Source organism: Manis pentadactyla, chromosome 15 (assembly GCF_030020395.1).
Source record: "Manis pentadactyla isolate mManPen7 chromosome 15, mManPen7.hap1, whole genome shotgun sequence".
In the NCBI taxonomy this organism is placed as follows: domain Eukaryota; kingdom Metazoa; phylum Chordata; class Mammalia; order Pholidota; family Manidae; genus Manis; species Manis pentadactyla.
Window position 1 is genome coordinate 56,709,533 of NC_080033.1, and position 15,408 is coordinate 56,724,940.

At 37.2% G+C, this 15,408-nt stretch overlaps 1 protein-coding gene and 1 pseudogene across 1 annotated transcript in view; one reads left to right on the forward strand and one right to left on the reverse strand.

Annotated features, from left to right (window-relative positions):
• SNTB2 (syntrophin beta 2) overlaps nt 1–15,408 on the forward strand; it is an 89,996-nt gene that overhangs the window by 64,135 nt on the left and 10,453 nt on the right. The window contains exon 5 of the mRNA XM_036897736.2: nt 10,036–10,232. Coding sequence (XP_036753631.2) covers nt 10,036–10,232 — 197 coding nt within the window. The remainder of the gene's footprint in view (nt 1–10,035; nt 10,233–15,408) is intronic.
• On the reverse strand, nt 413–10,023 carry LOC130681100 (60S ribosomal protein L26-like; annotated as a pseudogene).

Below are 15,408 nucleotides of genomic sequence, written 5' to 3' on the forward strand. Positions count from 1 at the left end.
CATTTTTTTAAGTTGTTGAAGCAGCTTCCTAACTGCTCCCCTCAAGACTTGCTTAGTCACAAAGGTAAGGTATATAGTGGAGTTTTTTTCTTTATTGACTGTGACTAGAAAACCACTGAAAATCTGGCAGCCTTTTGACTGAATGATGAAATCATTTAGACCAGAATGTGGTACCGTGGATAAACACACAACTCAGCTAAAATATTCTTCAACTTTCCTTTCTAGTATAAAAGCATCTAATTTTGATTCCATCAAATAAACATTGATTTGACCTAAAGCAAAAGGATGTTTCTAGCATGCCAGATGTGGGGAGTTAAAGGAAAAAGAATACAGAAATGTAGATTTGGGGGCCAAATGTCTTAAGAGATAACTGAAAACTAGTTAACTAGGTAACTAGTGTGGAAGTAGAAAACATATTCACATTGTTTTTGTTTTTGTTTTTTATTAAGGTATCATTGATATATACTCTTATGAAGTTTCACATGAAAAACATTGTAGTTACTACATTCACCTATATTATTAAGTCCCTCCCATATCCCATTGAAGTCACTGTTCATCAGCATAGTAAGATGTCACAGAGTCCCTACTTGTCTTCTCTGTGCTACACTGTCTTCCCCATGACCCCCCCACACACTATGTGTACTAATCATAATACCCCTCAATCCCCTTCTCCCTCCCTCCCCACCCGCCTCCCCACCCCTCCCCTTTGCTAACCGCTAGTCCCTTCTTGGAGTCTGAGTCTGCTGCTGTTTTGTTCCTTCAGTTTTGCTTTGTTGTTATACTCCACAAATGAGTGAAATCATGTGGTACTTGTCTTTCTCTGCCTGGCTTGTTTCACTGAGCATAATACCCTCTAGCTCCATCCATGTTGTTGCAAATGGTAGCATTTGTTTTCTTCTTATGGCTGAATAATATTCCATGTGTCTATGTACCACATCTTCTTTATCCATTCATCTACTGATGGACACTTAGGTTGCTTCCATGTCTTGGCTATTGTAAATAGTGCTGCGATAAACATAGGGGTGCATATGTCTCTTTGAATCTGAGATCTTGTTTCTTTGGGCAAATTCCTAGGAGTGGAATTCCTGGGTCAAAAGGTATTTCTATTTTTAGTTTTTTGAGGAACCTCCATATTGCTTTCCACAGTGCTTGAACTAATTCACATTCTCATCCTCACCAACATTTGTTGTTCCTGGTCTTTTCGATATTGGCCATCCTAACTCGTGTGAAGTGATATCTCATTGTGGTTTTAATTTGCATTTCCCTGATAATTAGTGATGTGGAGCACCTTTTCATGTGCCTCTTGGCCATCTGAATTTCTTCTTTGGAGAACTGTCTGCACATTCAGTTTTATTTGGCTTCAAAAAGAACTAGGTTTTGATGTAACTCAAAAAACACACATTTAGAAGGATTCCCACAGAAAAGTATTTGGTGGTCAAGAAAGCTCAATCCTGGACAGAGCAAAATATGTTCCACAGGGGACAGTGTGGGAAGGCAGGATTTCCTGCTTTGAGCGAAGATTAATTTAAGGAAGAATATTCTTTACATTTCATGAAGACTTGTCACATTACATAGGATTTCCTTCAGCTTGCCAGTTTCCCTTACATGTATCATTCTTATTTTAAAAATAAAATTATCACACAGCTTTTCAGATAGTTTTCTGTAATTTAGAGCTGGAGCACCTAGATCACAGAGGTAGAGTTTGTAACGAGCCTCAAAATTAGGGATGTATGCCCTCATTAATTCCTTCACGACATAAGTATCCTACAGAAATACTGAATTTAACCATCAGTTTCTCTGTTTATTTTTTTTAATTCCCACTAAATTATAACCACTTTCTTGTCAAGAACTATGACTAAGTCATCTTAGCATTTCCAAAAATGCTTTGCATGTAGTAGGCCCTCAATAAATCTGTTAAGTTAAATTCTATTACTTAAATTATATTTGATAGTGTCATGGTTACATCAAGAGCATGACAGGAATCCTATGAAAACATGGATATGTCTCAGTAGTTATAATTAGAGCAATTAAATTTATATTTTCCAAAGATTTAGACTTTGTGAATATGAGTGTAGAAATCACTTGTTTAAATTTTATGAAAGAAGCTTATATTCTAGTTATGATCATAGAATGCAAGGAGAATTGCTCTATCTTAGACATTTCTCTAACTGTGTGCCACCGAAGGGATGAAGCAGAAACCTATGGCATCCCAGAGGTGAGCCTTTATTCAATACTAGAAATTACAGTCCTATAAACAATTTCTGGCCATTGACTAGACTGGACCTAGACTACCAAAGCACTTTGCTACCAAAGAAGGAAATGAGATGGTTGTACTTGCAATTAGGGAAAAGATTTTGGTAAGATACAAAAGCCAAAACTGTAAAACTCTCAGAAGAAAATGCAGGAGTAGATCTCTTCATGACCTTGGCTTAGTCAGAACCTTCTTAGATATGACACCAAAAGCACAAGCAAAAGAGAAAAAATAAATTGGAGTTCATCAAAACTAAAAACTTTTGTGCTTCAAGTGGCATCATCAAGAAAGTGAAAAGACTGGAAATGGCAGTCCAGCATGGAGAATATAACTAATGATTCTGTAACATCTTCCTATGTCAACAGATACTAACCACACTAGTGAGGGTGAGGATTTAATAATATGGGTAGCTGTTGAACCACTGTGTTGTATACTTGAGACCAATATAAGATGGTATATCAACTATACTTCAATAAAAAACCAAAAGGTGAAAAGACAACGCACAGTGTGGGAAAAAGTATTTGCAAGTCATGTCTAATCTGAGACTTGTATCTAGAAAATATAAAGAATTCTTACAACTCAATAATAAAGATAAGTTACCCAATTTAAAAAATGGGAAAAAGATCTGAATAGACATTTGTTCAAACAATATACAAATGGCCAATAAGCACATGAAAAGATGCTCAACAGAATTAGCCATCAGGGAAATGCAAATCAAAACCAGATACTACTTCCCATCCTCTATGATGGCTATAATTAAAAAGAGATAATAACAAGTGTAGTCTGGGATGTGGAGAAAATAGAACCTACATACATTGCTATTAGGAATGTAAAGTGGTGTAGTCAATGTGGGAAATCTGGAAGTTCTTGAAAAGGCTAAACACCATATGACCCAGCAATACCACTCTTAGGTTTTATACTCAAGAGAAATTAAAACCTGTCGACAAAAAACTTATACATGAATGTTCAAATAGCATTGTTCATAACAACTAAAAGGCGGACATGACACAAGTGTCCATCAACTAAAGAATAGATAAATAATATGTGATATATTCCATATATAAATGAAATATTATTCAGCAATAAAAAAGGAATGAGGTTCTGATATACTCTGCAACTTGGATGAACCTTGAAAACATTGCTAAGTGAAAGTAGGCAGAAACAAAAGACCACATATCGCATGATTCCATTTAAATGAAATGTCCAGAATAGGCAAAATCTATAGAAACAAAGTAGATTTATCATTGCCCCAGGGAGAGGGTTTGTGTGGGAGACACAGAGCGACTGCTCATGAGTATAGGATTTCTTTTTGGGGCACAATATTTTCCCCTTATCCACTGGGGATACTTCCATAACCACCATTGGATGCTTGAAAACCACAGTGCTGAACCCTGTGTATATACACTTTTTTTTTCCTATACATACACAACTTTGATAAAGTTTGCTTTATAAATTAGGCCCAGTAAGAGATTAGCAATGACTAGAAACAAAATAGAACAACTATAACAATATACTCTAATAAAAGTTTATGTGAATGTGGTCTCTCTCTCAAAATATCTTATAGTATTCATCCCTCTTCTTGTCATGATGTGAGATGATAAAATGCCTACATGATGAAATGAAGTGAGGTGAATGATGTAGGCACTGTAACATAGTGCTAGGCTACTACTGACCTGACAATACATCAGAAGGAGGATCATCTGCTCTGGACCACAGATGACCTCAGCTAACTGAAACCACAGAAAAGCAAAACTGGGTGGGGGGACTTCTGTGAACGTGCACCAAAATTGAATGGAGAGATGGATGCACATCTCTGAATATGCTAAAATCTATTGAACTGTATACTTTAAAATGGGTAAAGTGTATGGTATGTGAATTATATCTCAATAAAGCTGTTACAATGAAAACAAACCAAGAACAGTGGTATTTAATAGAAGGGACTAAGACCAATACTTAATAAACTGAGTTTGAAACCCTATTCCACCAGTTTTCAAAGGTAATTAGGAACATGTTACTTAACCTTTCTTTCTGTGCCACAGACTTTTTGTTTTTTCATTTAAACAGTTTTTATTGAAAGCTGCCTGTATGATTACTTTATTCCTGCTTCTTCCTCAATTGTTCCTTCTTCATATTTGCCCTCTTCCTTTCCTACTTGCCAAAATTTGGCTTTACGTTCAAGGATCTTTTTGCAGTCTTTGTTCAGTTTTAGTCTAGTGATAACTACCTTGCTGGGGTGGTTGCCCACATGGACAGTTGTGTCATTTGCCTTCTCCCACTGTGCTCACTCAACATAGATGACATATTTCTTCCTGCAAACCTCGGCTGCTTTGCCCATTTGCTGACCTTTGTAGTGTCCTCACACAACCTGCAGCACTTCATCATCCTTTCAGGTGGGCACGGATCAAACACTGTACTTGTGTCTCAGCGCTTTGGAAAGAGGGGAAGACGTAGCCTTCTTGCAAATGTGGGGGGGTGCGTTGAAATGTTTCTTACAGTCTTGCTCTGGATGGAAGTCACAAAGGGACTGAACTTCATTTTGGCCTCTGGTGCTTCAGTGATTGCCGCCAAAGGGAAGAGCCTGTGCCACAGACTTTAATTGTTAAGTGGACCCTACCTGATGAGATTGGGTGGGTGGGAGTGTTCAATGAGTTAATACTTATAAATACCTACAATGGTACCTGACATAAGTGCCCAAGTGTTAGCCACTTTAATTGTAATAGTAATTATTTATTATTAAGTGCAAATATGTCAAAGAAGAATCCTATGTAAAAATTACCGTTGCTTTAATCTGGCCATTTTTAAAAGGGGGAGCTCAGCTGTGACTGGAGAGGCTTGAAAGTAGTGAAATTTTCATGTTAAATGTGAAGAATTCAAATGTATTATTTGGACCAACCTAGACATGCAAATTGAACATGGGCATTAATTAAATGTGTGGGACCTGTAGCTCTCTGAACATGGTGTTTCTTAGTAAGTTTAATTAATGTAACAACAGGGATTCTCTATTCCTTGTTCAGGAAGTACCAGTGGATTAGGAGCAGAGATGATAGGCAAATGAGAGGTTTCATTTTTCCCTGTGGCCATATTGGCCAGGTGGAATTGGTTGAAGTCACTGCATGATGGAATCAAGTGGGGCTTAATCATCCTCTGCCTCTCAAGGGGGTGGAAGATGGCCGCTGACAGAAACCAGAGGATGGGTCCGGACCAGGAAGTATCCCACACAGAGAAGCAAGGCTAGAAAAAGAAAGCATGTGCTTATGTCTTTTTACTGTGGGAGAGAGAAAGAGATTGAGACTTACATGAGGAATGAGAAAGGGCTGAATGTTTACTGTCATTAATTCTAATACTTTGGGATATGTTCTTATGGGAGAATGAGACACATACACAAAAAGAATATATAGGGAAGGAAAAGAAATTAAGGATCTTGACTGTCCACAAAAGTAGAGAGTCCCTGATAAATGGAGAATTAATTGTAGTTCAAAAATCAAAGAACATTGTTAGAATGATATAAATTAACATGAGGTTACCATTTAGAATGGCTTGCACATTGCAGATTCTTAGAAACCAACACTGTGTTGTGTGTGTTTACTTAATACTGGTATTTCAAGCTGGTGAGAAATTAAGTAAAATATGAAAGTGATGAATGAAGAGTATTTTTTTTAATTAATTAATTGATTGATTTTTATTTTACACTTTTCTTGAGATTAAAGCCAGATACATGATACTGGTAGAAAAACACCTTGGTTTTAAAAATGCAATGGATTTTGTGAATGCACATTTTGTAGTCTTTTTCTATAAGCTTCCTTTGACTGGAGGAGAAAAAGATCCAAAGAAAGTGTGGTTACTTTACAGTGTGGAAAATTGGGTGGTGGTGTGCTTAGGGACTTAGGGGTAAAAGCTGCTAAAACGCCTTTGCATGAGTTCATCTGACCTCCCCCCCCACCCTTTTGGCAGTGTGTTCTAACCAACTGCTGCACAGCAAGAGTCCAGCAGCTGGTTTGAATTAGATTCCCTCTGCCAAATATTTCATAATCAAATCTATAGGAAAAATTCTCCTAGGCTTTTTATTTTTTAATGTCTGACTTGGGATTAGCAATCAAACTGAATATGGAAGAATACACCGTTACTTTGCCCATGCTCTTACTTGAATCCTATGTGAAGTAATTTCAAAACTTATTTAACTCTTGCTGAGATCACTTATGTTTAATTGGCATGTTGGTTTTATGGGAATCAGCCCAATGAGGTGGTCTTCAAAGTATACTTCTATGGACCTCTGGGGATCCCCTCTTCAGGGGGTCTGCGAGTTCAAACTTGTTTTCATAGTAATACTAAGATAACTTGTGCGATAAAATGGGAAGTACAGAGCATGTCTGTTGCATACTAAGTGTCATTGTCTCCAAGAAAAGGATGTGTATTTGGGTTGTAAGCTGAACTGTTTTTTTTTCATGTAACACCAGTTTTTACTTGGAAAAAACAACTGTCTAACAAACTATAGTCAGTCAGACTTGGGTATTTGCCAGACATCTTTTCTAAAATGACCAAAATGAATTTGTTATTTAAGGAAAACACTGATAGTATTTGTTGCCAATTATAAAATTCTAGCTTTCAAACAAAAATTAGAATCCTAGAAAACTTGCATGTGTTGCTGTGAGCTCGACAGCTCCCCAATACTTAAAGACTTTTCAGATGAGATCAGTGGTGTGGTGATATTAGAAAATGTGACTTTTTAATATTGTATAATGGAAAGCTTTTAACATTTGGAAAATCTGTATAACTGAGTGAAAAAATATCTTCCAGATGACCAATACATAATGTAACAGTATCATGCCTGGGTAAAAAGGATCCATTCAGAGTGTGAAACCAGTGGATTGTTAATGAGATAGGAAATGAAAACTTAATCGATAAAGTTTCAGATCCTACGTTACCACTAACTTTTAAGAAACCATTTGTTGAGTTTGGCTCAGTGGACAGAAGGATATCCACAATTACCTGCAAAGGTCATTAAAATACTCCTTTTGCAATTACATGCCTCTGTGAGGCTGAATAGTCCTCATATACTGCAACTAATTGCAACAGAATGCAGAAGCAGATAGGAGAATTCAGCTCCCTTTTATTAAAGAAGTACACAAAAAAATGTAAAACACTGCCTCTCTTCATATTAATTTTTTTGCTTGGGAAAGTATTATAATAAAAATAAGTTATTTATATTAGCACATGACAAGTTTATTTTTATTTTTAAATGACTTCACAAATAATTTCTCAGTTTTAATTTCTAATTATAGTAAGTATTAATAAGTATAACCCATATAAACAGCAGTGTTTTGGAGTACTCAGTAGTTTTTAGGAGCATAGGAGAGTCTTCAGGCCAAAATGTTCGCAAGCCATTAGTTTAGTGCTTCCTAACTGTGGCTACACATGCGAATCATCTGGAGAACTTTTAATAAAATAAGGTTGCCTGGGACCCACCCTAGACAAGTTAAATCTGAATCTTTGAGGATTGGAGGCAGATATCAGTAATTTTTAAGGGCTATATACTAGGTGATTCCAGTGTACAGCCAAGCTTGAGAACTACAGTTATTGGCTTAACCTGGTAGGTTAGAAGAAATTGCCTTTTCCTTGAGAGAAACACCTTGCCTTTCATCTGAATCTAGAGTGGCTCCTGACAACTAGAGGAAATGTCAAGGAGCATCCATTTGCTCTTTTACGTCTTCTTGCCCCAGTTACTGTTATTAGAGGAGTGAAGGAAGGAGCTAGCAAATTTGTGGAAAACTGTTCTAGGTATATAGCCTACAGTGAAACTAAGAACAAGCCATTTTGTTTATTTCTCTTTGGTGTACATTCCTCACCCAAGTTTTTAAAAGCCCTATATAGAAAATGTCTGTTAACCGATTCCCTGTGAGGTAGTATGTTTGTTCTGTAATACTGACCTACCTACTTAGAACTTGGTAAATATAGGGAAAATATTTTTGGAAGAAGTGAATAAACTAAACTATATTAAATGGCAGTCATCAATCAAAATGTTGAATAGTTTAATGACCTTAAGGAAAGTTGCTTTCTTAGGATTTTTCCACATGTATACTTCACTGTTTTTTTTTAGCAGTTCTATTGAGATAAAACTCACATACTACACAATTCACCCATTTGAAGTGTAAAACTCAATCATTTTTAGATCCACAGAGTCATGCAGTCATTACCATGATCGGTATTAGTACACTTTCATCACCCAAAAAGAAACTCTTTACCCAGTAGTAGTCATTCCTCATTTCCCTCTCCCCAGCCCTGAGCAACCACAAATCTGCTTTCTATCTCTGTACATTTACCTAGTCTGGACATGTTGTATAGATGTAATCATACCTTATGTAGCCTTTTATGTCTGGCTTCTTTCACTTAGGGTAGTGTTTTCAAGGTTCATCCTTACTGTGGCATTTGTCACAACTTCATTCCTTTTTATGGCTTAATATTATTCCATTATGTGGATATACCATATTCATCATTGATGGTCATTTGGATTATTTCCATTTTTTGACTGTTACAAATAATGCTGCTATAACTTCCATGTACAAATTTTTATGTGGACATATGTTTTGGAGCTTGGGGGGCATATATCTAGGAACAGAATTGTGCTGGGTCATATGGAACTCTGTTTAACCTTTGTGAGGAACCACCAGGCTATTTTGTACAGTGGGCCACATCATTTTAAACTCTCACCAGCAGTCTATGAGGGTTGCATTTTCTCTGCATTCTTGTGGTTTTGTGTTGTGTTTCTCTAATAGCTAATGATGTTGAGCATCTTTTCATGAACTCTTATACATTGCTGGAGTGAACATAAAATGGTATAGCTAATTTGGAAGACAGTTTGCAGTTTTTACAAACATACTCTTAGCATATGATCTAGCAATCTTGCTCCTTGGTTTACCCAAAGAAATTAAAACTAATGTCCACACAAAAACCTGCACACTGATGTTCATAGCAGCTTTATTCATGATTGCCAAAACTTGGAAGCAACCAAGATATCCTTCAGTAGGTGAATGAATAAATAAGCTGTGGTACATTATGATAGAATATCATTGGGCACTAAAAGAAATGAGCTATTAAGCCATTAAAAGACATAGGGATCCTTAACTGCATATTACTAAGTGAATGAAGCCAGTCTGACAAGGCTTATTCTGCATGATTCCAACATGTGGAAAAGGCAAAACTATGGAGAAAAAAATTGGTGGTTGCTAGGGGGGAGGGAAAGGATGAGCAGGCAGTAAATGGAGAATTTTTAGGGCAGTGAAAATACTCTGTATGGTATTATAATGCTGGATATTATACATTTGTCCAAACCTATAGAATATGCAACACCAAGAGTGAACCCAAAAGTAAACTATGGTTTGGGTGACTATGATACATTAATGTTCATCCTTGGTAAAAAAAATATATATATATATACCATTTTGGTGAATGATGTTGATAATGGGGGAGGCTCTTCATGAGAGGAGGCTTACTATTTCCTAATCAAAATTGAATCTTTTTTTGAGATGCATAGTTTCTTGGGAGCATAAAGAAGTCAGGGGAAATTGGGGTCTTGGCCCATTTAGCCCAGTGTTCTGCGTGTGACACCAGGAATCACTGTATGAGAAAACAGATGGTATCTACTTGAAAGATTATAATCTTGCTTTGAAATGTACGTACCCAAAAACTGCTGTTGACTTTTAGAAATTTCTGCTTATCAATCAGCATAAATTATGACATTTTCCTCTGACAATGCATTGATTACTTTTTATCTTTGTGTGTGGGCCTAGGTTGGTTCATTCTGGCTCCGGATGCCGGTCACCCACACTCGGATCTGACCTTACATTTGCTACCAGGACTGGCTCTCGGCAGGGCATTGAGATGCATCTCTTCAGGGTGGAGACACATCGGGATCTGTCAACTTGGACCAGGACACTTGTTCAGGGTTGCCATGCTGCTGCCGAGCTGGTCAAGGAAGTCTCTCTAGGTATAGTTCCTGGCATTTCATTTCTAATAGTAATTAGATGGAGCTGTTGTACTTTATTTTAAAGTAAAAGCCATTATCATGTATGCAGACTTCAAATGTGAAATATCGCAGCTTAAAGTGGTCATGACAGAAAGAAACCTGGTTTTTCAGTGTCAGTAGCAAGGTTTTCCTAAGCATTGTACGTGGCTCTGAACACACTCCTAACACTCGATGTACAGCATGGCAGTTTCACTGTTCATCATTTTTTAAATCTATATTTGATAGTGTAAGGACTCATTTACTAAGCAGGTAAATGTATTAATTTCCTAGTTAAGAAGATGTAGAGTATAAGATACGAGTAGACCCCCTTAAATATGAGCATCTGGCAAAGCTTATGGCTCTAGAAAAGTAAAGAATTTGGAAAAGCAGTTTTTCTCAAAAGTCTGAAAGTGTGTGCCCAATACTTACTGAAATAGTCACGGGAGGGAAATGAGCCGTGGTCTCTTTCCATTGTTATAGCGCCCTCTTGTGGCCAGACGATACGGATTTGGGGATATGGTTTCCTATGTACATACTTGTGTATAGGTGTCTCCAGATTGCTTTTCGCTTTAACAAGAACAAAGAATAGTCAAAATGAAGACACAATTACAGTTTCTAATGTGGTTTGAATTACTTTGGATATCTTGGCTACAGGTTGGTTTACTTAATTTTGCTCCTGTTTTCTATGTATTTTATTTTATAAACCTAGTTTCACAGAATTTATGTAAAAAGAGAAAATATTTTAAAAGCAGTGATCTGTCTTTCCATTGCTTTTGGGAGCAAGGGATCACCATGGCTTGAGAACTTCATGGGCAGCATTTCCGTGGGTCATTTTCTAACACGGACAGTTTCTTTAATGTTGTCAAAGCACTACAATTCTTCAGCTGTTAAGGACCTGCTTGAGATTTTTTTCATGACCACAGTGGTGACTCAGGCAATGACGCCAATAACTAGTAAGACCCCTCCTTGGATTTGGACAAAAGCTGCCACCTCCACATTGTCTTTCTTACTTGCCTGTCTCCCACCCATTTTCTCTATGCAGTGGTTGATTACCACATTAAGGGCCATAGGGCTCTGGTTTTTGTCTTGGCTACAGAATATGCTCTCTGGGATGGGTAAGTCCTCCATGTGAAGGTCTGCAATGCTCTGTGTTCTCTGGGGTGCCCAAGGGTGTCAGGCCAGCACACTCATCAGTCCCCTCCCTGGCATCTGGAGTCACATCTTCTTTGAGGATCTAGAGATGTATGCTTCCCAAAACAGAGCGCAACTTGAATTTTTAACATTTTTTAGTTTTGTATTGTTTCTTTGGTGGCTGGCAGCTAAACTTCACATTGCAGGAAGTCAAAATATATCCAGCCCCTGGCTCACAGTTGTTGAAATACAGATGGCTTAAGGAGAGAGAGATTAAGGACCAGCTGGTTCCTTATATTTTTAAATAGACAAAAGAAACTTTTTTTGGTAATTTTGAAATGTGTTGTTCTCATTCACAGCTGTATTCTAATACTACCAGAAATATTTTCATTTCTATAATTCTATAATTCAGGTCAATTGATGTATTTAATAACCATCTGTATTTAGAGCTGTGCCAGATATATTAAACTGGCTGAAGGTAAACTGCTTTGAAAAGAGCCAGCAGAATTCCTTTTAAAATATGTTTGTGTATGTACGTGTGCTGTGCATATGTGTACTATGCATGTGTGTACCTTGTTTGTTACATCTTCATATGTGTATGCTTAGTGTGCACATGCACTTACACATGTGTACACACATACATACAGAAACCAGCATGCCCTTCAGTTGCATGTCAATTTAATATTAACCTTCTGTTAAATTATTGGGCGATTCAGAAAAGTTTATTTAAAACTATAATTATGGCAAATTGTCCTACAGATAATTGTGACCTAAAGAAAGTCAGGAAGTTAACAGAAGGAAATCAGTTAAGCTCTGTTTATTGTCTCTTATGTATTTTGGTTATAGTTTACCCATTTAGAAAAACTTTAGTGACTACCTACAAGATTTGACTAGTGAATGCAATATATGACCTTCATAATGTTCATTTAGTTTTAAACCTTTATAGATGAAGATGACAGTTATAGTACAATTGATCAGTGATCCTTCCAGTACACAAGGACTTTTTCCTTCTGGCAAGTATGAACTTAATTAAAACACGTTAGGAGGAAGTAGAAACCTGAATAAAATTATAATTTGGCTATAAAGAAAGAATAGAGAAAAAGAAGCTGGTTAGACTACCAGCAGTGGGTACTACAAGTATCAAGTAAGACAAGGGCCTGCTTCTTCAGCCAGATCAGATTCAGCAACATGGATGTAATTGGTGCCCTTAGAGATGTTGAGGGTGTAATGCCAGTGGCAGATTGCAGAGGGCTGAGGATTGAATGGGAGGTGAAAAATGGATAAATGGGGTATACATAGCTTTTAAGAAGTTTCGCTGTGAAGAGAAGGAGAAAGGGGAGTGGTAGAAAGAAGAAGGTTAGGGAATTGAGTAGTGACATATCTTTTAGCAATGAGAGAGACTTGAACATTTAAAAAAAACTTAATGGGCGGGATATGGTTTAGAGGGTGATGTTGAAAATGCAAGAAGAAGAAGAAAGAATAAACCTTGAATGGTTTTTGAGAAAGTGGAAGTGGATGGGATCCAGAGTACAGGTGGGAGGACTGGCCTTATCCTGGAAGAGGGACAGATGGGAGACGAGAGGATGGGTGTGGGTGTATATCTTAGCTCCTGAAGTGGGCATTGCCTTTTACTCCTGAGTAATTTGTTCTGCAGATATCCATGGCTTTTACTCCATCCCTAACTCCCCAAGTGCAATTACAGGCTCCTTGTATGTTGTTTGAATATTTAGAGTTATATCATATTTGTGTAACAGGAAAAACTTTATGTATTTATATATATTTTTTTTTTCCTAAGGAGCCATAAGTCCCATATATCACAACCAGTCCCATCATATATCACTATAAAGAATTTTATAATATATTACTGAGAGGCCAGGAGAAATATTAGAATTTGGTTTGAAGATTTCCTGTGAAGTCTAGGGCTAAAAATAATGGATTATGCTGGAGCCCAAATATTGTCCCTCTTGTCCCAATCCAAGTGTTTTATATTTACCCAACTGTGGTTAGTATAATCATCAGAAATTGTATCAAAAAACAGGTATTAATGTTCTAGGTCAGTGGTTCTCAACCTCAACTGTACCATGGAATAGCCTAGAGAGCTTTTTAATATTGACCCAAGTTCTACCACCTAGATTTAAAAGTCAGTTGGCTAGAGCATTAAAAGGTCCACAGATTATAAGCACCTTTAAGGGGTTAAGAACCACTACTCTAGATTATCAAGAGAAAAACAGAAAAGTTTATATTATTAAGCAGTTGAAACTATTTATTAGTTAAAAATAAATGAACATATACAACTCTGAATATACTAAAAACCATTGAGTTCCATACTTGAAATGAATGAATTGTAGGGTATGTGAATTATATATCAATACAGTTGTTATTAAAAAAATAAATGAGTATAATAATTGGAACCTTAAAGGTGATGTCAGAGAGTACAGGGAGGTTCTCATCAGAGAACTTTATTTAGAACAATTAATTTGGATGAGTACATGTGTGAATCAGGATTCCTGGTTTTCTGAAGTTGGTCCACACATAGGCCTTGCCCCCTACTGTCTCTCACCCCATCCTAACCACCACCTTTTCCTTGACCCCTACCCTGGTTGTGGGTGGGTACTGAAGCAGGTCTCAGGGATGAGTGAATCTTAGAGAAGAGATGAGGATGTCTGTTTTGCATTTTATTTGGTAATAAAAAATTCCAAAAAAAACCCTGCAAGTTTATTATTTTAATGTTTAGATTAATTAAAATGTCATGAATTCTGGTGTATATCACACACTCAACAAGGCAGCCACTACTGTACCTTTTATTATTATCTAAGACTAAGGGAAATAGCACCAAGCCTTTTCCAATTCCCCAGAGTTACTCCCGGCCTCCAGCCTCCCCCACTGTTGTCCATCTCTCCAGGATAGCTCTTACTTCATTCTGCTGTATCCACATTTCCTCTCTTCTCACACGTGTCTCAACAGGAACCATCTTTTTTTCAGCTCTGTATCTACCGGCACTTAACATAGTGTCTGGCCCATAATAAGTGCTCAGAACAATTTTTTTTCCAGCACAGATTGGTTACAATTACCTGTCTGTCTTCCCTACTGCCCTGTGCCAGCAGAGAGCTTTAAAATGTGAATACATGAATTAATGAACAAACAAACCAACAAACTAAGACATAATTCACAATTCCACCAAACAGTTAGTCTTTATGGGTGTTTCTGATTATTTTGGGTCCAGGCTTACAGAGTTGCTTCTGCATCTTCAGCTCTGCCCACCATCAACCACATTGTATCCTACAAAAAGGGCACAAAGCACCCTCTGCTGAGTGCTGAGTGCTTATCTCCCTCTGAAAAACTGGTTGTTTTCTCTCTTTTAAACTTCAATGATTTGATGTCCTGTGATTGTCCTTGAATGCTGTTGTGTTTCTTTTTTATATTTCTGATAACAACTCTGTTAATCCAAATCAGTATGTTGAATTCTTTACTGACTTGCCTATAAATTGAGGTGGACAGTGGATTTATAGCCATCCAAAAGGATTTTAGTTGAATTAAGACATCAGGGTATTGCAATAAGCCACCTGGAGCAGCTCAGAGCTTTGCTACTAAACCCCATCCTGTCCCATTAGAACAGGGCCACGGACACACATATTCACACACACACTCAACAAGTCAGAGTAAGAGGTTTAGTGCTCTTTGGTTCATTACTCCTGAGACCCTCTGAGGGTGAGCGGTATCAGGTACTTAATCGCCATTGCCCCAACTGTTCTTATTCTACAGTTTAGGGAGAAACCATTTAACTAAGACTGTTGGGCACATTTTTGGCTAGTTCATACTGTTATTCAAATTTATCTGGTATTAATTACAAGTTTTAAACTAAAACTCAATTCTAAAGCTACACATTTTCAGTATGACCTTTACTTCTCCTTTTCAAAATTAAGGTATTCATAAACAGTATTCTGGTTTTTTAAGTAACACACACAGACACTGGACATTTATTTGCCTTCCTTTCCTTCCCTTCTGGGAAACAATCCTAAACAGCGTA